Here is a 25,815-nt window from a genome sequence, read left to right on the forward strand (position 1 = left end):
TTTGTGCTGCTGCTGCAGGTGGGCATGCGGCTGCTGGAGGTGAACGGACACTCGCTGCTGGGTGCCTCGCATCAGGATGCGGTCAATGTCTTGAGGAATGCCGGGAACGAGATCCAATTGGTCGTCTGCAAGGGTTACGACAAATCCAATTTAATTCATTCCATCGGCCAGGCAGGTGGCATGAGCACCGGCTTCAACTCCTCTGCATCCTACAGCGGTGGCAGTCGTCAAGGTAACGTAACCAACCCCACCATAAGCCTTGGCTTTAAGTCCTCCTGCTCACCTTTGCATTCTGTTTGCTTCACTTCTCAAGGCTCGCGCGCCTCGGAAACGGGCTCGGAGCTCAGTCAAAGTCAGAGCGTTTCCAGTTTGGATCACGAGGAGGATGAGCGACTGCGACAGGTGAGTGTTGCCTGGCCTTAAAGCACCTTAGAGCGCACGAACTTTACTTTAACTATAAAATTACCCAGGACTTTGATGTGTTTGCCACGCAAAAGGTGGAGTCCGTGCTGGAGCCGACGAGTCAGACGGGTCTGGCAGCCGCCGCTGCCTTGGTGCATGGCGCCCCATCGCCCACACCCACCACACCGACGCCACCAGTGGCAGTCGCTGATTTGCCAGCGCCGTCGGACAGCACAGCCGCACAGACCGTGGCGCTCATTCACGCAGAACAGGCCCACCATCAGAACCAGCAGCAGCAACAGCCGCAGACGCAGCTGGCGCCGTTGGGTCAGGAGAAGAGCACCCAGGAGAAGGTAAGTCCAATGGCCTTTCCCGAATCTCTCCCCTTTGGGCAGTTTAATGTGAGTTGTTGTTCGATTTTCAAATTAGGTGCTGGAAATTGTGCGCGCCGCAGACGCCTTCACCGCCGTGCCACCGAAATCCCCGTCCGAGCACCATGAACAGGATAAAATACAAAAGACGACGACGGTTGTCATATCGAAGCATACTCTCGACACAAATCCAACCACACCGACAACGCCGTCGGCACTACTACCGCCCATTGGCTCTGCCCCGGAGTCGGTGACCGCAGTTGCACCTCCCACTCCCGCGTCAGTGCCCGCTGTGGCTGTGCAGACACAAGCACCCACAGAGAAGTCGGAAGAGGAGCTGGTGCCACAGGTATGTACCCAACCAACCAACGACTGACTGCCTGCACGTCTTGTGTCTGTTGTCTTGGCTTTAATATGTGTCTGTTTCTGTATGTGTATGTATGTGTGTGTCTGTGTCCCTTCCGATCGTATGTTTTATGTTGCGTCTCTCTTTGTGTATGTCGTCTACCTTTTTGTTTTACCCTTGTAACTTTCCCTAACATGAACCCGACAGTCGCCACTCAACCACCACCACAAGAAAAACCTTAAACAGAAAACAATACCTCACGAATCTTTTAACTTGATTTTTGTTTCGTATTTTCTGTTTGCTTGTTTCTCTGTGTAACTCCTACTAATGTGTGTACCCTCCACCCCCCGTGTGTGCTGTGTGCTGTGTGCTGTGTGTGTGTGTCTGTAATTGTTGTCTACACGTACTCGTAATCCTATTTGTTGTTTAAAATTCTACCATTAAAAATATACATAAATAAACAGAAACATCATTTTGCTCATACTCACAAAAAAAAGCATAAAGTTCATTATTCTGTGAATTGAATTTGTTTACACACATTTTCACAGCATGTTGTCTCTTTCTCTCGCTCTCTGTGTGTCTCCATCATTCACTCACCATTTGACCCATTAAAACATAACTAAAGTGTGACTAAAACAATAGCACTTTCATTTACTTGCTCTCCATGAACCATTATCATCTGTACATCGATTGCCATTCGTTTTTGCTCTTTGCTAAATGTCTATTTGTGTTGCATTTGAATTAAAAGTGAATAAAAAATCATTGCCTATCTCTTTGGGCCAGCCACGGGGGCGTATGAGTTATGCCTTCCTGCCTGCCCCTTCTGTGCGTGCAAATGGGTGGAGTGCCAGTGTTGCTGCTGCTGCTCCTGGTACTCCCTTGGGGTGCTATAAGGCCAAGGCTCGCTGTGTGGGCTCGCTCTCCTCTTTCACCTTTCCCGCATTTATTGATATGGCAGCAGACAATTTATTATTTATTAGCATATTGGTGCTGTGCTTTCGGCTGATGCAAAGGAGCCAGCCTGATCATTGTTCTTGTTGTTATCTCTTCTTATTCTCGTTGTTGTTGTTGTTGCCTGTTGTTGTTGGCGTTATTTATGCTACTCTCATATTATATTCATTTTATTTCCTTCCGTCTTTGCTACATTGCGTGGGCGCCCTTGGTTATGCTTAAACCCTTGCAGAGGGTATTTTGATTTTGATTCGATTTATTTAATACAAAGAAGGATACGATCCCACGATTTATAAATAGATTCTTGATTAAAAAGGAAATAGAAACTTAATCTGTAGTCATGTCCGTCTGGGCAACATTGATACCAGTTTTTGTGACAAATAATTAGCCAAAACTAGAGATAAAGCTTCAAGTGAAAATCTCGAATTTATGACCTAATCCTATAGTACCTTCATTAACTAAAATACCTCTGCAAGGGTATCATCAGAGTCGACCTCCAAGGCTGCTGCCTCTCCTTTCGTTCTTGTTATGATTGTGCCTTAATGTTTTCGTTGTTTGTAGCTTGTATAACTGGTTGTTGGCTTTAAAGCATGCCCCCCCCCCAATTGAAATTTGCATTGAAAGCAGTGTGCAAAAACAAAACAAAATAAAATCTGGCATACCAATATATACATATCCAAGTACATACATACACTCGCTATATACATAGTGGTACATACATACATACATATAATAAATGTAAATGTAAATAATTCAAAAACTGCAGAAGAAAAATTTCCATTAAAATGTCTCTCTTATATCTTCTTCTCGTCCTTCTTCTTCTCATTCTTACACACTCTCCCATTTCTCTTCTCATTCTTACTGCTATATTGCTCTCTCGTTCTGGTTCTGGTTCTGGCTCTCGCTGGCTGCTTTTCTTCAACAACAACAAACGTATTTTTCTCATGGCATTTTTCGTTTTTTCGTTTTTTCGTTCAACACTTCTTCCCTCCTTCAATCATTTGAATTGCTGTTGGCTTTATGTTTTTGTACTTTTTGCGTTTTGTTTTTTTGTGTTCTTGCATTCGATTTTCATTGCAGCGTATTGCTTAACAAGCGGATGTTTATCACCAAAAGACTGAATATTTAGTTTAAACAAACAGACAGACAGCTAAAAGGGAATGAACAAGGACAAGGACACACCCACAGATAGAAACAAATTGTATAAGATTCAGAGAGGAAAACAGAAATAATAGGAGCGTGTTCAAAGGGCCAAGAGTTACTACTTTCAGCATGCCAGTAGGCAGTGTGTCTCTTTATCTCTCCTCCGAACTCGAAATTCAATCAAAAACTGAATTCCCCAAATGGTTTCAATGTCTCTCGCGATCTCTCACTCACTCTCTGGTCCCCATGCTGTTTATCCCGAGCAAACAGATCTAAAAGAAAGAAACTCCTCTGGAAAAATGTCGCCATATTGCGACACAAAAAGTTTTCGACATATAAATGTACATTCTAGTCTTTCGATGTATGTACCTACTATACCCATATACACCACACTCATGGAACTACTGCACACAGCTACTGTATACATACATATAAATATATTACTAAATGTGTAACAACAATGTGTGGAGAGCACACAGCAAAGGTCCAATTATGCAACTGAATAATACTCAAGAAAACAAAAACCAAACAATAAAACTGATCAGAGGCGAATAGCTAAAGAAAGAAAGATTGTTATACTACCTAAAAACAAAACTATACAACTTAGAGAAGGATATTTTGTTAAAGTATCTACTGTTAATCTACTGTTATCTACTGGTTTTCCTCCTCTCCTGCCCCACTTTCATTGTTACCTAATGATAGTTACATATTTAAACGATAGCTAAATGGAATTCCAAGTGTGCATTTTTGATGTGTCAATAAATCTTCATGTATTTGTCGTACAGTACAACAAGGTGGATGGGTCTCACTTAGGATAGGTTATTTTATTTTGTTCCTTTTTTGTTCGCCCATTGAAAAAGTTTCATTTGATTTCGTTATTTTTTTGTGCCATTCTTTTGCCATTCACATGTGTAAGGACGCCGCCGCGTTCCTGTCTATGCGTGTGCGTGTGTTTATCTGTATCTGTGACTGTATCTGTATCTCTGTTTTTTTGTGCATTGCATCGCATCGCATCGCTGCTGTTTCGTCGAGTTCATCAACCTCATCATCAAGCAACAAAATTCGGCCAGACGCGCGCAGAAACTCTTTCAAGCATTCCAACAAAAAACACTGTTCATCATCAAAGCAGAAATCACTGGTAATTGGCTAATGGACTGCAGGTTGCAGAGTGTCTGGCAGTACCCCCCAGAGCACAAAGAACAAAACAAACGTACAGATATAATTGTGTGTGCACCCAACAGCATCCCACACAAAAACACATCATCAACATCACACACAAAAACACCTCAGAACACGAACACACCAACCACTCCACACACCAATTAACGTTGCACATTGCAGTTTGTGTTCCATGCTTGTGTGCGAAGAACAAGAAGACGTTGCACCTCTGACAAACCAAATAAACAAATCAGAAAACAAAACAAATTAAAAACCTCAACTAAATCAAGATATTTTGAAAAAAAAAAAAAAAACTAAATGAGAAATCCCAAAAACTCCAATAGCAACGTGGAACCCAGACGCCCGAACACCTCACCCCAGGTGCTCGTTTCTCCTACCAGCAGATGCTGGAGCATCAGGAGGAGCACCGAAACAGTGCAAAGGCAACGCCAGCGAAGCCCAAGAAGGCCGAACCCGTCTACATCATCGATGATGATGATGACGACGATGAGGAGGACGTCGACGACTCCCATCAGCATCTGGACGACATAGATGCCATCGACGAGGAGGATGAAGAGGAAGTCGAGAGCTCTCCGCCGCTGGATCTGCAATCGCCACCTTCCTATGCGGAATCCGATTCGGATTGCTTCGATCGTCGCCGCGGGCGCTACACCAGCGACTCGGAGAGCGACTGTCGACCGTATAAGCCGTCGAGATCGGGTCGCAGCACTCCAGAGTATGGTGGCGGACATCGCAAATCCGTGAGCTTCGACCTCAGCGGCGATGAGCGCTCCAGATCCGACTACGAGCGTTCCAGATCCCGAACGCCCGATGGCTATACGCGTGCCTACGACTCCGAGCAGGATAATCGAGGCAATGCGCGGAACCGCATGCCGCGTAAGGGCATCCTGCGGGCCACCAGCCCGAGCTCGTCCACCAGCTCCACCCTGGAGCGTCGTCCAGAGAAGCTGGCGCCCATTGTGCCCACTGTGGCACGCATCAGGGAGGTGGAATCCCCGCAGCTGCAACGTGTGTCGCGGGCCACTTCACCGGAACGACCCGCTGAACTGGAGCGGGAGAATCCCTTCCGGCATCCCCCAATCGAGGATGATGAGTACACGCAGATAGCCAAGGCAATCAACAGGTCGCCGCGGTCACCGCGAACTACTAGAGATCAGTTCTTCTTTGGCTCCGCCCGCTCCAGTGAGGATCTGCTCGAGCAATCGTTTTCCAGTGGCCGCAGCACGCCCAACACGGTGATATCCAAGTCGACGGAGAACCTCACGGGCACGCGGCCAAAGGTGCCGCCCAAGCCGCAGCTGAAGAAGGCGGATCTGGTGCGTAACGTGGCCCTGGAGACGTTCCAGGCCAGCGATGTGGGACAGGGCGACTTCACGGTGTTCGAGCACGATGCCAGCACCAACACCATCCATCCAGTGGGGGCCAAGGTGCCGGTGCGAGTGTCAACAAAGACGCCGCCAAGGCCCCGGGAGAGTCCACCTCCGCCGCCCGTTAATTATTCCACCCTGCCAAAGAGTCCGCTGGCCAGCACGGTGCCCACCGTGCTGGAGGAGTCGCTGTATATGGAGGCGCTGCCTGGGCCGCCACCCTCGCACCGCCGTCCCCACGAGTTTGTGCACGAGAACTCGCCGGACAATATTCTAGTGACGCCGCAGGAGCATCGCGAATATCTGCTGCGCGAGAACGAGCTGAGGAATCAGCTGCGGGCGCCCTACGATCCCGCACCGCCCATACCCATAGCGGGCAGGGCCAGCGGTAGCGGGAGCGGAAGCGGCGGCCATGCGGTAACGAATCCATTCCTAGATAGTTGCGACACAGACATTGACAGCCTGCCACTGCCACCACCGCCCACACCGCCCACCGAACAGGCACCATCACAGCTACACCACTACCTACAAAACCAACACCAGAACCAATACCATTCCCACCCCACTCGTCATTTGCATGAGCCTGCGCCTGGGCCACCACTAACCGCTGTCGCCACTAACGCATCAACGTCTCCATCTTCTTCCAACGCTGCCGGCCGCCTTCTGATGGATGTCGTCGCGCGCTCGCCGCAACAGCTGCTGGTCGCCGGGTCGCCCACACAGATCTTTCCCACGGCCCAAATACTGCCCGTGCAGTATGCGAGTCTCCCGCAACCGCAACAGCCAAATACGCTTACATTGACACCGTCTCAGAGCCAGACGCAGTCCCAGACACAGCCCCACTCACAGTCACAGTCCCACCTCCAAAGTCCGCCCCAAACTCAGCCCATTTTCAACTTTGTGCTGCTGCCTGGCGACCAGGGCCAAGTGTCGTCGCTTTACCTGCAATCGGTGCAGTCGCCGTCGTTGCCCGCCCAAAAATCGGTGAGTGAATCGAGTGGAAAGCCGCCCCAGCAACAATTCCTGGCACCACCCAGCAACGACTCCTCCTCGCCATCGCCCTCGTACACGGCAATGAAATTTCCCACATTCTCCGAAATTCTGGTCAGTCCCGACTCAAATAGCAATTATCAAAACATGACCACATCGCGCGCCGGCATATCCAACTCCTCGCTGGCCACCAGCAGCTCCTTCTCCATCGATTCCTCCTCCACGTCGTCGCTGCAGATCAAGTCCACAGCAGCAGCTGGGACTGGGACTGGTACTGGTACTGGTACTGGTACTGGGGGTCTTGCCAGTTACTACGAGACGGCGGAGGAGATTTACTCGACCATTGAGGAGGCCATCTACAGTAATACCTCGTTCTTTGATTCGCGCCGCAGCAGCGATACCTCGCTCTCCTGTCGCGCCTCCAAGTCACCCACGCCGCCCCCCCTGCCCCCGAAGCGTCCACTAAAGCCAAACATTGTGCGCACAGCACCGGCGCCACCAGTGGCCCAGAAGCCGCACGGACTGCGTGGCCTGGCCAGCTTCAAGCTGCGCTCCTCCCAATCCCAGCCGCAGTTGGAGGCACAATCCTGGGCCCGTAGCCCAGTGTCGCATACTCCAACAACGCCCACCGGGAAGGAGACCACTGTGTAGTGGATTGTGGCACATTCCTCGTGGCCAGAAGTTCTTTTAATTACTCCGGGAGTGTGCACCCTTGCCATCCAATCAGTTGTAGCACAGCTCTTGCATTACTTTCTTTCTCTCTCTCTCTCTCTTGGGTTTCTCTCCCTCTTTTGCTTTGCCATTTCCCTCTCTCCCTCCCATTTCTTCGTGTCACTCTGCTCATACATTTTAATTAAATTCTAACACCTTTTTGCCATCAATTAAAAAGTACCCAGACGCAGCTCCAACCCAAACCACAGCCGTGTGGCCGTGTGAAGGGGTTCTTCTCTAGTAGCAAAATGTTCAATATTTTCGTTTGCCATTTAAATTGATTGATTTGTTGTTGGGATTTCCCTGCAGCACTTACCCCCAGGCGCCGCCGCACCTTTCCAGTTAATTAGAATGCAAGTTTTTGTTGACTTTGACAACGCTTCACCCGCCGCCCAAGCCACATCCACGAGAATATGCCCCTGCCCTCGAACCAGCGTTAAATTGCAGCTGAAATTGAGCAGCAGACGGTACGTCTCCTGCCTGCCAGCCTGCCCCCGCACATTTTTGGCCTGGTTTAATTTGACGTTGATTGAAACAGTTTTCGGTCGCCCGCCCACCTGCAGCTAGCTGCCACGCCCACGCCTGGCCCATTAACTTCACTCCCCCTGTCCACCCATTCTATTCTATATTGCTTTTTACGGTGCACAAAAAACAAAAACCAACGAATAATTAAGTATAACGAAGGAAAATAATACTTGAATAAAATGAAAAACGAAAACCAAAATAACCAAAACACGGACAAAATACCGAAAAAACGGAACGATAAAAAAAACACACACACAAAAGAAAATAAAAACAGAAAATACAAATTTACAATTTATAAAGTTAATTTCGTTGCAGCCAAGCGCTCTGCTCTGTTAAGTTGATTTTAATGCTAATTTATTTTATCCCGAGAGCGGGACGGGGCGGGGCAAAAAAAGCAAGCTGAAACATTTTTAATTGCATACCTTAAGGCAAATAAACACTGCGTTTTATTCGTATTCGTATTCGTATTCGTACTTCCCCTTGTTTTCGGAGCGCTTTTCATTTTGTTTTCGTCCCCACAAACGTCCGAGGAGGCAGAACTTGGTTCTATTTTCAAATGTTTATTTTGGGTGAAGTGCGCCCTAGATGGTCGTTGAGACCATGACCTTGACCTCACTTGTGGCCCACTCATCTAATCGAAGCCCACACCCACCTGCCATTCGTCTATCTACTCTTTAGAGGTAGACCCCGCTGCGCGGCATGCCACTCGCACGCTCTGGCATTGGGCCCTGCACTGATTTGGCCAGCGGCCACAGAACGCTTTATATAGCGGCAGCAGCAGGTGTATTTTCCAGTGTTCCCATTTCCTTATCAACGTTGTTGTAATCTTATCGGCGAGTACCCCTAATGGGCCGCGATAAGACCCAAACGGAGTAGTACTTTTGTCTATTGTTTCATCGTATATTATCTTATCTTATCTTATCTTATCGTATCGATGATGTGTCATCCACTAACACTTTCCACTTGCCACCATCCATGCCGCACCCATCGCATGCTCTGAATTATTCTGTGGCTTATTGGCTTTTAATACGCTGTCGAGGGTTGCACGTGCACACACAGACACATACAAACTCAACACTTTCATGGCTCAATAAATTTCTATTAGTTGGACTTTGCAGAGCCAACTGGACACCGAGTGCCCTGCCTCCCTTCAGACATTGACTTTAATTGAAAATCGAAAAATCCGATACGAAATTAATTTCTCTTCTAAAAATACAGCTTACAGCTTTGCTCCTTCCACTGCTCCTCTGCTCCTCCTTCTGCTGCTGCTCCTTCTCAGCTTTCACTTTTGTCCATGCACTTGTCTCTGGATCGTTCGTTGCTGGTCAGCGTCCTGGTACTGGTCTTGGTCCTAGCTTTATTTATGAGCTCGGAAGTGGCCTGGCCTGATGTGGTGTGGTCTTGTGCCCGACTCTCGTATCTCGTATCTGTGTGCTTTGGAGTGCCATTGCCCACAGCCAGGGATTGGTATACGGTTGCAATTTGTGCAGTTTAACGCCGGCCTTTGCCCTGCTTTGCTGATGCTCTCTGCCTTTGTTTTTGCCATCGTTCTGGCCCATTGCATGGTCGCCATTTAATGACTTTGTCGTCGTTGCTGCTACTCCTACAGCTACGGCTGCCGCTGGAGGCACTAACTATCTATACACCCACCCGGCCACACAGTCCACACACATCCCGCACATCGGCTGACTCTTATCTGCAGCCGCTCCTGGCCACTGGCGGTCCACTGCGTCGTCGTCGTCTCATGTTGGCTAAAACGAAGGAATTGCATGAAAGCATAAAACCGACAGTACATGACTTTGGGTGATAAATGGCCATGGTCGAGGATGGAGCATCCTTCACCTCCTCCCCTTTATCCCCTCAGCTGTAATTTGCGCCCTCTTCTGCAGTCATCCTAAACCCAGTCTCAGTCTATTCGTCCACCCCGTAAATTACATGACCCCGGGTTGCACGGAACAAAACAGCTCCCTGGGTCACCCACTACTCTTTATGATGGAAGCCTCTCCGCTGCTGATGATCCTCCCACTAGCCACTGTCCTCTCCCTCCGCAAACAACAAAGCAAACCCTGGCTGGAGTTTGTTCCGCTCCGTTCTATTCCCTTCTGTCTGCTTTTTAATAAACTTGTGTGTGTGGGGCGACATCAATTTTCTTTATGGTCGTTTGGACATTTTTCGCTTTCGCTGAGGGAAAATGGCACTCGCTGCTTTTCCTTTCTCTCTTTTTTTCCCAGTCATTTAATTGAAAATATGGCGCACAAAGTCTAAAGCTGCTGGCGCTTCGACTTTATGTGTCTATTGATTTTTGTATTAATAAATCTTTGGGCTTCTCTTTGCCCCTTTGACGTTGCTAACAAAAAACCTTTTTGCCATCTTTCAGTCAACACCTGGCGGCCAGGAGGCAGACGCCACACCCACACCGACACCCACAAAAGTGCCTAAATCGGTATCCGATAAAAAACGCTTCTTCGAATCAGCCATGGAGGATCAGCACAAGCCCACACAAAAGACAGGTAAGATAGGTGTTTGCAAAACTTTCCCCAAATGAACCTCAGACCCAGGTCTGAGGAACTTTGCCACTCTCACTTGCCGCACAAGTTGTCAATCAAACCACTTATCAATGGTTGCCAAGCAACCGCAGGATGCATCCTGTGGGTCCTTTGGGACTCTCTAAGCCCATACTTTTCGCTCAGTGGTTTGAGTAATTAGAAAGAGGAACCGCAGCGCCTTTTGCATGGGAGTAACCAAGGGATAAATGCAACTATCGCTATTTATTTAATTTCCCTTCTGACGTGCTTCTTGTCTCTGAATTCCAACTGATTTTCGCTGCTGCTTCCTCTCTGTCTTATTTTTTTTTTAGATAAAGTTTTCTCATTCCTGTCAAAGGACGAAGTGGAAAAGTTGCGACAGGAGGAGGAGAAGAAAATTGCAACATTGCGCCGTGATAAGAAATCCAGATTATTGGATGCAGCCAATGACAACATTGACAAGGACGCTGGCAGTCATAGCGATAAGCGCTATGATAATGCCGGCAACAGCAACAGCAGCGGCGACGACGACAACGACGACGACGACGACGATGAGGATGTGGACGATGATGACGATGACAATAGCGACCAGGAGGCTAACGCACGCTTGGATGACGTTGACAATGCCGCACTAGGGCGCTTCGATGAGGCGGAGGACATGAGGTGAGTGTCGGTTAGGTTCGGGAGAGCTCTCATTTATCCGGATTATGGATGCTTGCGTTTCTTGCGCTTTTTATGTCACATCTTAATGCACAGACACGCCCCCAAATCAATCAACAAAAACACCCCACAACCATCCAGCCACTCCCACACTTCCACCTAAACGAATATACGATAACACACAAAAACACACACCTATACAAGCACCCTCACACACATCTTCACGGTGTTTGTGCATTTGCCGTAGAATATTTACCTCTCTCTCTCTCTCGCACTTTTATTTTTATTTTTAAGTTGGATTGGTCAAGTTTTTACGCTGACTTTTGGTTTGGTTCTGGTGCCGGTTTCGCTCTTTACGTTGCTCTTAAATTTGATATTTTTCAATCATTCAACATGCACCACACACACACACATACGCATACGCATACGCATAAAACATTTCTCTATTCGTACATGCCACACCGCAACATATACTCAGCCCGTTGATGGAGCTGCTAATCATCATTGAGACTTAGTGTCTTATTAAATAAGAGCATGGGATGGCGGATAGCGAGAGGTCTTTAATAGTAAGTACTTCGCACAGCTACCCCCCTCGCCCTGCCTCATATCCATGCATACGATTATAAGCGTGTAAGCAGCCCTAAGCAGTTTAAGTTTTATGTAGCACTTAAGCGCGTTCCATGGACTCGTAAATCGCAGACGTCAGAGGGCAACCAGCCAGGCAGGCAGCCAGGCAGGCAGGCTGGCAGTCAGGCATCCAAGCCATCAGCCCCTGAGCCGTTCATCTACTTAAAAAAGTGTACGGGGCAAACATTATATGGCAGCCCTCTGCCTTTGCCTCTGCCAGAGAAATCTTTTTTAGTACATTGTAGACCACACACACACACACACACCTACACCCCCAGTGGGCATCAAATCATACTCTGTAGATTGCTGGTGGTGTAATCTGCCTCCTTTGGAAACTTAACTCAAAATTGTAAGTATTTCCGCGCCACTTTTACTTAATTTTACCCAGCATTGCGTATACGCACTGTGTGTGTAAGCTGCAGGCCCCTCTGGGCAATACTCTCGCTGTGGTTCTCTCCCGATTTCTCTGCCCGACTTTAGGCGCACTTCAATTCCCCGCGGCAACATGCCATCTGTTTTTACAATTGAATAACTTCATTTGGGGCATTCCGCAAATTGTGTTTTGTGGGCGGGTGGCCGCAATGAATTGGCAAACGAGTAGGCATCCCCCACAGCACATGTACGCATAATTTTGGGCATTCACTGGGGAATCGATGATTTGATGGCAAGTGTGTTGCAGCAGCAGCACCAGCAGGAGTCGCCGCTATCCGCTATCGGTGATGGAATCACGACAACCTAGCGTGAAATTTCGCTGATTTTGTAACCTTTTGCATGTCCTAAACACACACAGACACAAACACACCCATGGGTAGGGGATGGAGGGTGCGACAAATGATATTTTAATGTTGGCCACACGACAGAAACTGGCAATTATAATTAGCGCCTTTGTGGGTGCTCTCCCTCTACCTGTCCTGGCTCCACTTGATGACCCTTGGACTCGCTGAAGGTTGCATGCAACACGTAGCAACCACAAAGCGTTATCCCGGAACTTTTGCCGCAAGCTGTTGTTGTTGTTATTCTTCTGCCATGTCACAAGCTGTGCGTGTGTGGATGTCTGACGAAAAAACAATGAAAGAAAACTACGACTAAAAGCTCACCTGCCACACCATGCCCCAGATCCGTGGCAACCATTTTATGCGAACACACACAAGCATATTTTTGTTGTCGCCCGTTGCCGCTTATCTGGCAACTTTCACACATATGTATGTATGCCGCTCGGTTGAAGGAGCTGCTCCCCCACGCGATGTTCCAGTGGCTGACTCTAACAACATTATATAATGAGCAACAACAAAGTAATTTAATACAATTTTAGCCCCCAAAGCTGTTTCTACTGCTGCTTCAGGATAACATTAAAAAGAGCAGCAAGAGCCACGGAGCAAGGGAGAGAGAGAGTCGCCTTTGGTATACTCTACTCGGGTCAATCCCCCCCTCCGCTCACAAAACCATATCGAACAGACTGACCTTTGCCATAACTTCCATCAGCACAAACACACACACACAAACGTGTATGGAAATCAATAGGTAGACAGATAGATAGATAGTCTGAGAAGTCTTTCATCTAGTGCAAACGAAGAATGCCTGCTTCCGGCCATAAGGGTAGTATGATGGCCAAAGACACTCGACTGGGGAAACAAAGCAGAAGAAAACAACAGCGGTGGCGGGGGAGAACAAAAAATGGTGCACAAACCAGACAACAACACGTATGACAACAGCAGATATCAAATGGCATATGGCAGAGGACATAGCACACACACACACACACACACACACGAGCAATATGGTGTCCTTTGTGTGTTTGCGTATGAGCTGTACTCGAAGGATAGCATGGGGGGGGAGAGAGTAAATTTTCACTTGAGCGGCACACATTTATGTACATTTCATTACAAAGGCAGTTGATGGATGTCCCTGCGAGCCCTTTAGCTAGTCAACTGGTATTCCCCCTTTCCAGTTATTCCTTTGATCAACACCAGCATTTGGATCTAGCCTAAATTTTGTAATAAATATCCCATGACTTCATAGTGGAGTTCTCTGCGCAATTTCCCAGACCCTAGAACGCAGAATCCCCTGGAATCTGGTCGGCTTTTACATGCTAATCTTGTCGAAGAAAACCTTGAAATCAAATTGGCCAGACAAGAACTTTGGGGAACAAGTGGGGCTCGGGAACCAGTCTGCCTTACAACTTAACATGCATAATAAAATAAATTGAAATGTGTGTTATTATGTTGCGGCCGAGGGTCTCGCTCTCTCGCTCACTCGCTCTCTCGCGCCTCTTGCCCTTGGAATCCATAACGAGGAAAAGAAGATAAACATGTTAATAACCTTGTAATAAATTTCTAGCAAGAATTTCTACTAGTTCTCCCAGGGTCGGTCTCTTTTTTCCTGTTCTTATGCATAAATTAAAGCATATCAAAATTTAACAAACAAAAAAAGATAAGAATAGAACGAACGGGGCAGAGGAAGAGCGCAGAGCAAGAGCAGAAGAATGTTATGTATAGAAAAACCCCAGATATCAAATTAGCCGGCAATAGCAATGTTCTCCAAAACTATTTGTATTTATATTCAAATTAAACTCGTCTAAATCTATAAAAACGGTTAAACACAAAAGGCTCGCCAGATCCGTGTTTATGAAATCTTTCTTTGTTTGCATCTGTTTTTTTTTTTGCCAGAACATTAGAGGTTTGGCTTCCGTGACGACAAAGACGACGCGACGCAATGGCAGCGACGGCAGTGGCGGCAGTGGCGGCAGTGGCGGCAGTGGCGGCGGCAAAACGCAATCGAATTCTTAGTCGTGCATTAATCGTCTAATTTATTGTTTGATAATTTATGAACTATTATTAGTTGGTCGTCCGTCTGCCCCTACTGTTAGCCAAGGCTTGGCCCGGTCTGGCCAATGATCGGACTCGAACTCGGACACCCATACAACACCCTCGCTCTCGCTTTCAATTGGTTTTTCTGAAATTTGTTTCATCGTCATTCGGTTTGGCGCAGCGGTTGACCCTGAATATCTTTTGGACGCGACAAGACAATTGGTGGTCACTGGAGATGGCGACAGCCGCAGATTGGATGCCGATGCTTCTCTTTTTTGTTTTCTACTTTTTTTTTTACATTTATAAATGTATATGTTTGCGGCCGTTTGCTTCTTGGACTTTTGGACGTTTTTGTGATTTTATGCAGATGAAAATATTTATGTTTTGTTGATTGCGCATAAATTAATTTATATTTTATGGCGTTGGCGCTTCGTTCGTTCCACAAATGGACCGCGTTCGCGTCCGCATCCCCGCCACTCCACCTCCGCTGCTGCTGCTGCTGCTGCTTTTGCTTCTGCTCCGCATATGCAAATCGCAGAATGCTCTGTTGTTGTCTCTCTCTCCGTCTGTGTTTTTGATATAAAAGCATAATTTGACCTTAAGCTAAAAATGAGGGCGTTAATGATGTTTTTTGTATGCTTTTCTCAGTCTATTTTTTTGTTATTTTATTTAATTTTTATTTTTCTTCTCTCGGTTGCGTATTTTTTGTTTTGTTTCGTTGTGCCCTTTTGGCCTGGGCATAAATATTAATCAAAACTCCAGCGCAACAGTAACAGAACCAGACCAAAAATGAGTGGAAATTTGACTGTGTTTATTATTTTACAATTAGCGAGATTCTCTCTGCATCTGTTTGGATTGTTCACCGCACCAAAAACAAACAATGGAAAAATCACAAAAAACAAACTCTCTCTCTCTCTCTCTGTTTCTGCTTTTCCCAATCACTTTTCCAGGAACCCACTTGAAGAAATTGAAGCAGTATTTAGATATTAAAACTAAAATAAGTTCTGACACATCACAAATCACACACACACACACTGACCACACACAGTTGTGAGAATGTGACACGTTTATTAACAATAACTCTAATTATATTTCCAACTTAAACTTTACATATGTATGTATGTATATTTATATGTATGTAGAATATGTATTTCGACACGAGACTTTTCAGACTATAAGTTACTGCTGCAGCGCCAGCAGTAAACACAACCAAAACTAACTAACCTACAATATAAAGTCATTTTTTATACTACTATTACATATACGACTATACGATAGGGCAACTTTTTACGAGCGTGAACTTTATAGAGTGACAACTACTGCCACACACACACACACGCCAGCACACGCAGACACACGCAGAGACACGAGCACACCTGTACACCTGCACACTTGATAAGCATGGTGTTAATGCTGCCACACGTGTCTGTGGATGTGTGTGTGTGAGTGTGCTACCCGACCCCACCTTTTATTTTTGTGCATTTTATTAGCCTAATTATTTCTCTCTTTTCAAATTGGCCAACTTTTACTCCTCCTGCCAGAACTACGAGTGCGAGTACGAGTACCATGAGCACAACTGCACTGCAGTGCGAGTGCGAGTGCGAGTACGAGTACAAGACCCTGTCCGGGCTGCCAGCACTTGAAATTTTTGAGTATACCACCTGCACACTCACACACCTCCAACGCTTTTAAAATGCACACACACACACACACTTAAACTCAAACACACACTAACTCTCAAATAGACACACACAGACAGCTACAGAGTGCCTTGGCGTTTTGTTGCTTGCATATTTTATATGCATTTTGCATTTTAAAAATGTTTGTTATTAAAAAAGAATGATTTTTAGAGCAGCACCAGAGCTACACTAAGGTATGTCCTTTTTTGAATGGCTTTTAATGGCTTTTTAATATTAGTCGCAGAGTCCGCAGATAAGTTCCGTTTTACTGTGTTTTCTTGTGGGAGATTCCATTGTGAGATGTTTTGGGTGTTTAATGTTCCTGACTTGAAGTTAGTCCTAATAGTTATCCAAACCATTTATTGACCCCCTCAGAAAGTTAAGTTTTATCAGTCAGCGTTACATTTTTCGATATATTTTATAAATACAAAATATTTATATGTTAATGTGTGACCAATAAGAAAAGCATAATTAAGCACTGCTAATCCATGTATTCATTTAAATATATATAATATTAATTATTACGGTTACGGTTATGGCCAGCACCTGCATTATATTATTACATCAGTGTCATTAATTATTTAATCTTAATCATGCCACAATTTTACTTCTGTATTTATTTATCATCGATTAGTGCCATACACATAAACACATTAATGTATTTCTCTTGTTTTGCCACCAACAACAACAAAAAAAGAGTACAATTTCACTCAACTAGAAATAAAAGGTGAATGAATCGAAACTAGTTTTATTGCTTCTACTTTATACCGTTGCATAATTGTTTGAACTTTAACCAACTTTTGAGCACACTCTTCGGTTGTGGTTTCTGCATCGTTCTTCACCCAACTTTCCACCTTTCCACCCACTCTACCCATCCACCCACATAACTACTTATTAATCTGTGCCTCGGACGTTTATTGGAAGTGTTTTATATTATGGAACGAGTCGGGTGGGGACTGGCCTCCATTATAATGAGACGGGGGAGTTCAGCAATTAGCAATTGAAAGCGGGCAACAATCTACCAGTTCACTTGTGGAGGAGTTCTTTTTGTTCCTGCGGAGGGGAAAAGTTCTGTTCCGTGGGAGGCCCACTGCATAAATCTGTCAATTGCAAAGGTTGAGAGCGCTCAAATACTTGCAGGACGGAACCATTGTATGCCGGTACGCGCTCGAGTGTCAGAGCAAAGTTCATTTAAAAGTCGAGAGGACAAATGAATGAATAAGAGGAGCGGAGCGGAGCGGAGCGCCAAGCAAATGGCAGGCTCAAGAAATGAGCAAGAAGAGAGAATCAGGAGAATATTATAAGTGCAATTCCCTGGGTCAAGACTTGGCCTGCCCTTCTCCTGAGGCTCTGAGCCGTGACACTCGTAGGTAGTGAAAATGCTCCAAACGAAAAACTTTCCCTCGCAGACGCCGGCGCTGCTCAAATTGAAAAACATAAATCACTCAAGCAGAAGTTGTTGCCACTAACGCCGTGTAGTATGGCAGTAGTTTTAGACGAAGAGGAAGCCAAAGCCAAAGCCCATGCTATGTGCGGAATAATTTCGTATTAAAGTTAAATTGAAAGTGTGTAGCAATTTGTTTAAAACAAAAGCCAGAGTTGGGTGCAAGAAAAATAGAACGACGAGACCGAGACGAAGAACCCAAGGATAGAAGAAGATCCGACGGCAGCTTAGACAGAAATAAAATAAATACAAAAAGCACCTCTTGCAGAAATAGTTCTCAGACGCTTTATTTAAAATTAAATTTTGCATACCATCTACTATGCTATACAAGGACGCGTATGCATGGTGCGAGACGTTTGCCAAGTTTTACGACTCCACACAGACATGCCGCTGCTCGAAGGAGGAGCCGAGTCGGCTAATCTCCAGCTGCCATGTTATTGCACTTGTTGGGAAAGTTTTTCAAAAAGTGATTTTGTCAGGGACTGCCACTGGGGATGGGGAGAAACTTTACAGTATGTTTCTTGGTTTTTAATTACAACAAATTCGACTTGTTATCCTAAAGTTTGAGTCGCTGGGTAAGTCGGTCACTGGGGGAAAGTCAGGGCACGTACATATCATAACATACATGTGAGTGTGTGGCTAAAAGAAGTTAACGTCATTGTGTCTGTAACAGCTCATATCACGTGCTAACCGCATTTCGCCATCCACCACCACCGACATCCCCTTTCTTGTCAAAACAACATGCAAATTTCTTTATGATTAAATGTGTGTTTTACTTTGCACAATTCGAACACCCCCAAAAAAAAAAAACAACAAAAACAAATCTCAAAATTATGACAGAACCGCACAAAGTCTGGCGCCGACAATGCCGCACGCGCCCAGCAAAATCAGCAAAATCCCCAAGCAGAAGCAGAGGGAGAAACCAAAAGCAAAAGCAGAGGCGAAGGCAGCTGCCACAGCGACTGATCCGTCCAAGCCCTCGCTGCTGCCGAAGCCAAAGGTCAAAGTTGTCATTCCGCCAGCACTGCAGCAGCGCCTCAAGCAGCAGCAGCAGGAGCAACAGCACCAGCAACAGCAACAGCAGCAATCCCAGCCCGAGGAGCCCACCATACCCGAGGAGGTATGGCGTCCTCAGGCGACTGAGGAGGAGCAGGAGCAGGATCTGGGGGCCACATCTCCCACCACTAGCAGCAGCAGCAGCAGCCGCATACCGGTGCGCACCCTGAAGGCTGAACGCCGCGCCCTGGCAGCGGCCGCTCGGCAGTCGGGCCTCAGTGTCGACGAGTACATTAGGCGGCTGGAGGAGGAGCGGCTCCAGGGCGAGTCGCCAGCAACGCCGGCGTCACCCACAACGCCCACGGGCAAGAGCCGTTCCATGATTAAGTAAGTTATATGCGTGCCGGTCAAAGAGTTGACATGCGTGCAAGGTGTATGCTGAAAGGTCACAGGTCAAGCATCTGACCCGTACAGAGCAGCTGTAGGCGTAGCTAATCCAAGGGCTAATAGACAAAGACAATCCCCATTTGGGTTCGACCGCAGCCACACAAACACACACAAAACAAGTATGCACCCACCCACACACACGAGCAAACTCACAAAGGAGAGGCAAATATGAATCCTTCAATGTTTCCGTATATATAAATGTATCCTCCTTGTATAGTATCCATCAGTTGATGGAACACCTTTCCCCCGCCCATCTTTGTATTAGTTTTGCGGTGACTGTGCGGGCCACACCCACTCTTACACCCACTTCCCACCACTCCTATACTCTCTCTGTATCTCTGTGTAAATACAATAGAAATAGACACATTTTGTAATTATTTTTGCTTCAGCTGGAGTTGAGATTCTGTCTGTTGGCCGTAGTCAGTAGTCTCTTGCCCACAACACCCAAAGACACATCTAATGGCTTTACTTTCATTCACTGTAGCTCTGAGAAGCGTGCCTCTTGGCGGGCAGCCCGTCTACGTTCGCTCGAACAGGGCGCCGTCGAGGCGCAGGATGTCATCAAGAATATGCGCAAGGTGACCGATGATCTGATCACACACGAGTCCAGGGCCAGCGAGGTAAGTCCATCCTCAGGTCTGCTGATCTTGAGCACTAACCCAAACCCATAGCGAAAACAAAACCCCAACAAAAATACAACCATAAATCCATTAACATGCGCGCGACATGCCCGAGGAATGGCCCGATCCTGCCTGAGAATATAACCAAGAAAAGAGCTACTACATATGGTTTGCTTTACTAACTGCAAGATAATAATTATAATAATAACCCCAGCGCAAACTAAACCCCCAAACCCTGTCGAATGTGACTAATGTTGAGAGGGATAGCGATGGATTGAAGTGCTCGCCTCCAATTATATTCCAATCAAAATTCTATCTTTATCTTTCACTCACCCAATCTGACGTCCCCTCCATCTCTCTCTCTCTCTCTCTCCCTCTCTCTCTGTTATTGTTTACCCACTAATCAGGCTCAGCCGAAAATAGTATTTCCAAAAATTGCCATAAAATCAAGCGACGGTCCAGTCATTGTACGCGAACGCGAGAAAATACTCGATGAGAAAATTGTGCGCCGCACTGAGGAGGTTGCCTGCCCCATCACGGGGCGACCTCAACTGCGCACCGTCGAGTACATTGAGAAAATCATCGAAACGGAGGTTAGCTAAATCCAAAATCAAAATTTAAATCCAAAATCCGTATTGTACATATTATAATTGGCACCAATCTTGAGTTTCGTTAGAGCGTTTTAGATACTCTATCATTTGGTTTTTTTTTTGTAAGCTGTTATTCGGTTTTTATTTGTGCGTCTTTCATCTGCGAGTTGATTGTTGCGTGGCGTAATTATCAGGTTGCACACTCCTAAACATTTAATGCACACCCACAAAGCACTTGAAAGGATCCAGCAGCACTCGTCTCTCATTGTACAAAGCAAACATCTCACGCGTAGGACTCCCTGTCAATCCCGTCTCCCGCACAGTCTTAATTATTTTATAGAGCTCATCATTTTTATGGCCTGTCGAGGTCGTGTCCTGTTCCTGCCAGCCTTTTGTTTGTTGTGTGCATTCTCTTCAGGAAAGTCTTCGTCTTTCAGTGTCTCCGGCTTGAATGTTGTTGAGTAAAACAAATTTTAATATCCGCGGAGCACTCGCGGCTGCCATGGGGATTTTGTTGACATTTCTCCGGCTTACGCGGCCAGGTGGTCGCTGTCAGGAGAACACCCACGAAGCCAGCCTCCCAGCCGTCCCCATCCTCCATCCATTCCTGCCAGCCACGGCTGAAGTGCAGCGCATAAAAAGGACAATAAGCCACTTTTGTTAGCCACCTACGCGAAAAGGTTTTCAGCGTCGAGAGTCAGAGAGTCTCAGTGTACGCGCGCGGGGTCTGAAATCATTTCCAGTTATTGTTGATGCTTGAGTGTCGCGGTTTTAAGACAGCATCTCCCGCCACCATACCACAACTTCAGGGTCTCGAACCCTCAAAGAATTTCATTGTCTGTTTTAGGGTTTGTTGTTGTCACGTGTCTATAAAGCGGCAGCGACAACAACAGTCTGACGACGCAGACGACCGTCATTTTGGGGGCCTGGGCTTGGTTCTGGATACCATTTGTAGTATGCAAACGCATTATAATGACGCGAAGCTTTTTATGGCCAACTCCATTAAAATTAAAGCAAAAGTTTTTTTGTTTTGCGGCGCAGCTCCGCTTTAATGACTTTCAAAATAAATAAATCTAAGAAAACAATGGCCAGAGGGTCGAAGCATTTGATACTCTAGCAGATAGATTGGTCCAATATTAGTTATAGGAATGGAATATATAAAGAGGTACCATCCATGAATAAACAGCAAACAGCTGGTCAAAGACTTAATACCCTCTTACAAAGAGTATCGCAGAGAATGCAAATAAAAGCCCGAGAAAAAGCAACAAACACGCAAAGTATTTTATGCGCTATTGTTATATTTTTTTGGGTGCACGTGTTTCGGTTCGGAAACGGTTCTGATTTGCTTTTCAATTTGCCAACGGAAGGAAAGGCCATCAGATCGAAAAAGCCCAGCCCCACCAGCCACTACCAAAAGAATGTCATCCACTGGCCCTGGAGCTGCAGCTGCAGCTGCAGCTGAAACTGAAGATGAGGCCCCAGCACAAGCTGGTTGTGGTTTCATGCCGGGTAATTCGAGTGCAAAAAACTTTTGCTGTAGGCAGACTGCTGGAGAGAAACTTTTGCCTTGCCTTGCCTTGCCTTGTGAGCCTCCTGGCCAGAGGCTGACCCCGTTGCACAGAATGAACCGAACCGAACCCCACTGCACCGCAGGAAGCCTGCAGGAGCCATCAGACAGGCAGCCAGGCAGCCAGCCTCTGTTCTCCGATTGCACACAGCGCCTGTCAGCGGCAGTAGCATGAGGAGCTGCAGGACTTAGTTTCAGCTTATCTTCCGGTGCAGGACTCTTTTACTTTGACAAGTAGAAAATGCAGGCAATTTTCTCCAGAAGCAGTCGTTTGTCAATTTTCCTCATATCACGTATACGACATGGCTGCCATCGTGCGTGCCTACCTCACATTTACCTAGAGATTTCGTGTCGACGGCCAGACAGCCAGTCATCTACTGGCTCCGATCAGATCAGATTAGTTCTAGTAGAAAAAGTTTTGCACATACTCCGCTCCCCCTCTGCTCTTTTCATTCCACAATTACTAATGACTTGCACCTCGCACTCTCCTGTAGGTTGTAACCATCTTTAACTCACATTTCATTGTACTAACATCACCTTCTGTTTTTGGGCTGGCTTACGGAACACACACACACACTCCACATGCAACCTTTCACCCATTCGCAAGATGTTCATCTTCCACCACGCTGTACAAATTATGTTCATTGGAATTGAACACCAAACACCATGTAGATTGGTAGAAGCTTCTTCTGGTTGGGGACACACCTGCTGCCTGTTGCTTTCTTTGGTTGCTTTCATTAGTTGTTAGTGTGCTGGCCAAAACCAAATGCACAACGTATCCGCATCTCCCCCCTTGTACTTAGGTGGAGACCTGCAAGGAGCGTATCATTTCACTGGAGCTCCAAGTGCCCGAATCGGAGGATGGCACTCTCGATGAGACACAGCCGCCATTGGAGCTGCAGGAAGAAGATGAAGACGAAGACGACGACGACTACGAAGAGGATGAAGATGAAGAAGAGGATGATGAAGAGGAGGAGGAGGAAGATACTGCCTCTATTGTTACCGTCCAGGGAAATAATGAGAAACTGTTTTTGCGTCACGATTCGGATGCCTACGGTCCGTCCTCCATCGAGAGCGTCGCATCCGGCAAGGTGCGCATAAAGCCCACGCCGCTCTCCCTCCACCAGACACTGGCCAAGGAGACGACCATCGTAGAGGTACTAAATCCCGTAATCGGGGGCGATGGCAATGCCCGCACCATCCACGTGAGCGGGGTGCCATTTGACGATGAGGAATTCGAGCAGGGGGCCGTGTCGGTGCTGCGTAGCGAAACATTTGTACTGCCCCAGAGCGGAGGCGTTGTGGGCGGCAGGTCTGAGTTGTCATTAAATGCAAAAATGAAAACTGTGCTCGAGGAGCTGCTGGAGAATGAGCGCGTCAAATTGAATTTACAGAAGAGCCTCGAGGAGCACAGCGACAGCGACAGCGACAACGATGACGAGGATGCGGAGGATGCCTTCGGTGATGCGAGGGACGATGATGAGAGGAGCGCCTACGGTGATGCCATAGACGATGTTGTTGACTTTGGCGGTGCCCCGGTCACGACCCGTGCAACTAATGACCAGGATGATGCCGCGAACGGCAATCAGCAGCTGCTCGAGGAGCTGATAAAGGACAGCAACCGCAACACAATCATTGCTAAATTGGCAGGCCAATTGTCCGACGATGATGATGAGGAGGATGACGACGAGGAGGAGGACGAGAGCAGCGACTCATCGGACGAGGATAGCGACGACTCTGACGAGGAGGACAATGCCGAGGAGCAGCTGAATGTTACCTATGTGCAGGGCGCGCAGGTAATCGAGAATCTCAATACGCTGGCCTCCGGCAGCAAGCTCCAGAAGTCACAGACCTACACCACCATGAAGCAGGCCGAGGAGGAGCACTCCGATCACGAAGCCGAAGCGGAGGCTGCATCCCAGTGCAGTGCCGACACTCTGGCCCAGCTGCAGGCCGAGCAGCGTGCCCTGGCCGAGATCTCAAAGCAGCTGCGCAAGTCTGTCGAAGATTTGCTCAGCGCCGATGGCGCCACTGTGGTGGAGACGCAGCGCACCTACACTCTGCCCGCTGCCAGCGACAGTGCGGCAGTGGTAACCGTCACGGAGGTTGTGAAGAAGCAAAAGAAGAAGGTGTCCTCGGAGTCGGGCGAGGCTCTGTTCAATCGTCTGCTGAGTGCCGGCGAGGCGGAGCGCCAGATCTTTGACCAGCAGCAGGCCGAGACCATCACGACAACCACCACGACCACAGAGGCTGTAAGTGGTGCTGGACAGGGAGCAGCATCCTCGTCGGCAGCGGCAGCGTTAGCTGGAGAGCCGAGCACCAGTGTGGTGACCACCACGAGGACAGTGTCCAATATTGTTACCAGTGGCATTCCCCGTCCAGAGAGCTCCACCAACAAACAGCAGAGCAATCGGGGCGGCAATGGCAATGGCAGCAATAACCGCAACAAGAACAAGCGCAAAGGAAAGAAGAAATAGGAAAAGGAAGAAGGAAAACAGAAAGAATGGATGGAGTAGATGAAATTGCGTATACGCCATGCGGTTCGTATGTGATTTCCCACTTCACACGCACACACACACCCTCAGACACAGACACAGACACTGTTCATGATTTTCCCCACTAAATGTATACATATGTAAATAGATAATACATATGTATGTACATGTGTATGTACAATGTACGCCTATGTACTGATATTTTTAATTAATTGTGCAAATAACGACATGTTCCCTGCATTTACAAAAAACTCATTTGTTACTAATCATGAAGCAAAAATACTTTCATTGAAAACAGCAACAACAAAAAGGATGAACATTTTGCCAGAGTTTAATCGTAAATTTTAATGTTGTGCAGCAACCACACAAAAGACCATCCGCCTGAACGATATATTAATAAACAACAACCAGAAACAAAAATCTTATTTAATTGAATTAAATAATTTCATTTTGTTTGCATTTAACAATATCATTTGCATATTGCATACTGTACGTATACTTAGTTTTTTCCCTCCTGCATCATTATTCCGAAGGGGCTTTCGTTTTAATTTCCGCCAATTAAATTTATCGTTACATTTTATGTTTTAGCACAAGAAATAAAACGAGTCGCAGCAGCAGCAGCAGCAGCAGCGGCAGCGGCACGGTCTTCACGATGATGTGACTCTGATCCTGCTCTCAGCATTCCGATTGGGGCATAATCCCCCTCTTAGTAGTTGTATCCATAAGCGAAAGGAACACACAAATCAAATATCGTAGATAATAATTGATAGAGCAAACTGTAAGTGCATCCAATCGTCCAGTTGTAATCCCTAGCATGTAAACACAATGCAGAAGCACAACCACCATACGAGTGGGAACTGTTCGACATCCTAATGCGACTTCAGTTGCAACTTTTATATATGTAAATGTTAAAAATCTTTACAATACAAGCAATTTTATGTAATACCTATGATATTTAGTGTGTAAACTCAGAACTTTTTATCGAAAACAAAACGAAACGAACCGAACCGAAAGAGATGAAAAAGCGAATGATAATAAACCAATTGTATGCATTTTTATTTAAAGCCAAACAATTGTTTTCAATCTTCAATTTGTGCTGTACTTAATGGGGATTGGCAGTGGCAGTGGCCTGGCTGTAAGCTTACACAGGATGAATCTCTTTCAAGCAGGATTGCCGCTGTCATGTCGTTGCCAGGCCCGTGGGCGTGCAATTATGTCAAATGGATTTTGGACACAAATATTTTCCAGCCACCAGTTGTGCGGCTTAAAATCCAACCAAAAATAGGATCGAAAATTTGGCACAGCACCGCACTGGCAGCGCAGCTCTATAAATAGGCAGATATTTATTTGCGTATATTTTTTAATATACAGCC

General features: G+C 46.6%; 1 protein-coding gene across 26 annotated transcripts in view; it reads left to right on the forward strand.

Moving 5' to 3' along the window:
- LOC117583486 (protein lap4) overlaps nt 1-25,512 on the forward strand; it is a 64,766-nt gene extending 39,254 nt beyond the window's left edge. For 10 of the 26 annotated variants that reach the window (XM_034271797.1, XM_034271807.1, XM_034271802.1 and 7 more), the window contains 11 exons: nt 19-232; nt 314-402; nt 471-755; nt 832-1,122; nt 4,716-6,743; nt 10,363-10,495; nt 10,843-11,173; nt 18,568-19,110; nt 19,655-19,790; nt 20,198-20,383; nt 22,751-25,512. In XM_034271797.1, coding sequence (XP_034127688.1) covers nt 19-232; nt 314-402; nt 471-755; nt 832-1,122; nt 4,716-6,743; nt 10,363-10,495; nt 10,843-11,173; nt 18,568-19,110; nt 19,655-19,790; nt 20,198-20,383; nt 22,751-24,424 — 5,910 coding nt within the window. In that variant the 3' untranslated portion in view covers nt 24,425-25,512. Of the gene's footprint in view, nt 1-18; nt 233-313; nt 403-470; nt 756-831; nt 1,123-3,150; nt 3,221-4,715; nt 7,004-7,039; nt 8,154-10,362; nt 10,496-10,842; nt 11,174-15,554; nt 16,976-18,567; nt 19,111-19,654; nt 19,791-20,197; nt 20,384-22,750 lie in introns of those variants that run through there. The other 16 variants (XM_034271824.1, XM_034271825.1, XM_034271801.1 and 13 more) reach the window with 15 other exon arrangements.
- The last annotated feature ends 303 nt before the right edge of the window (nt 25,513-25,815 follow it).

Source organism: Drosophila guanche, unplaced genomic scaffold, assembly GCF_900245975.1.
Source record: "Drosophila guanche unplaced genomic scaffold, DGUA_6, whole genome shotgun sequence".
NCBI lineage: Eukaryota > Metazoa > Arthropoda > Insecta > Diptera > Drosophilidae > Drosophila > Drosophila guanche.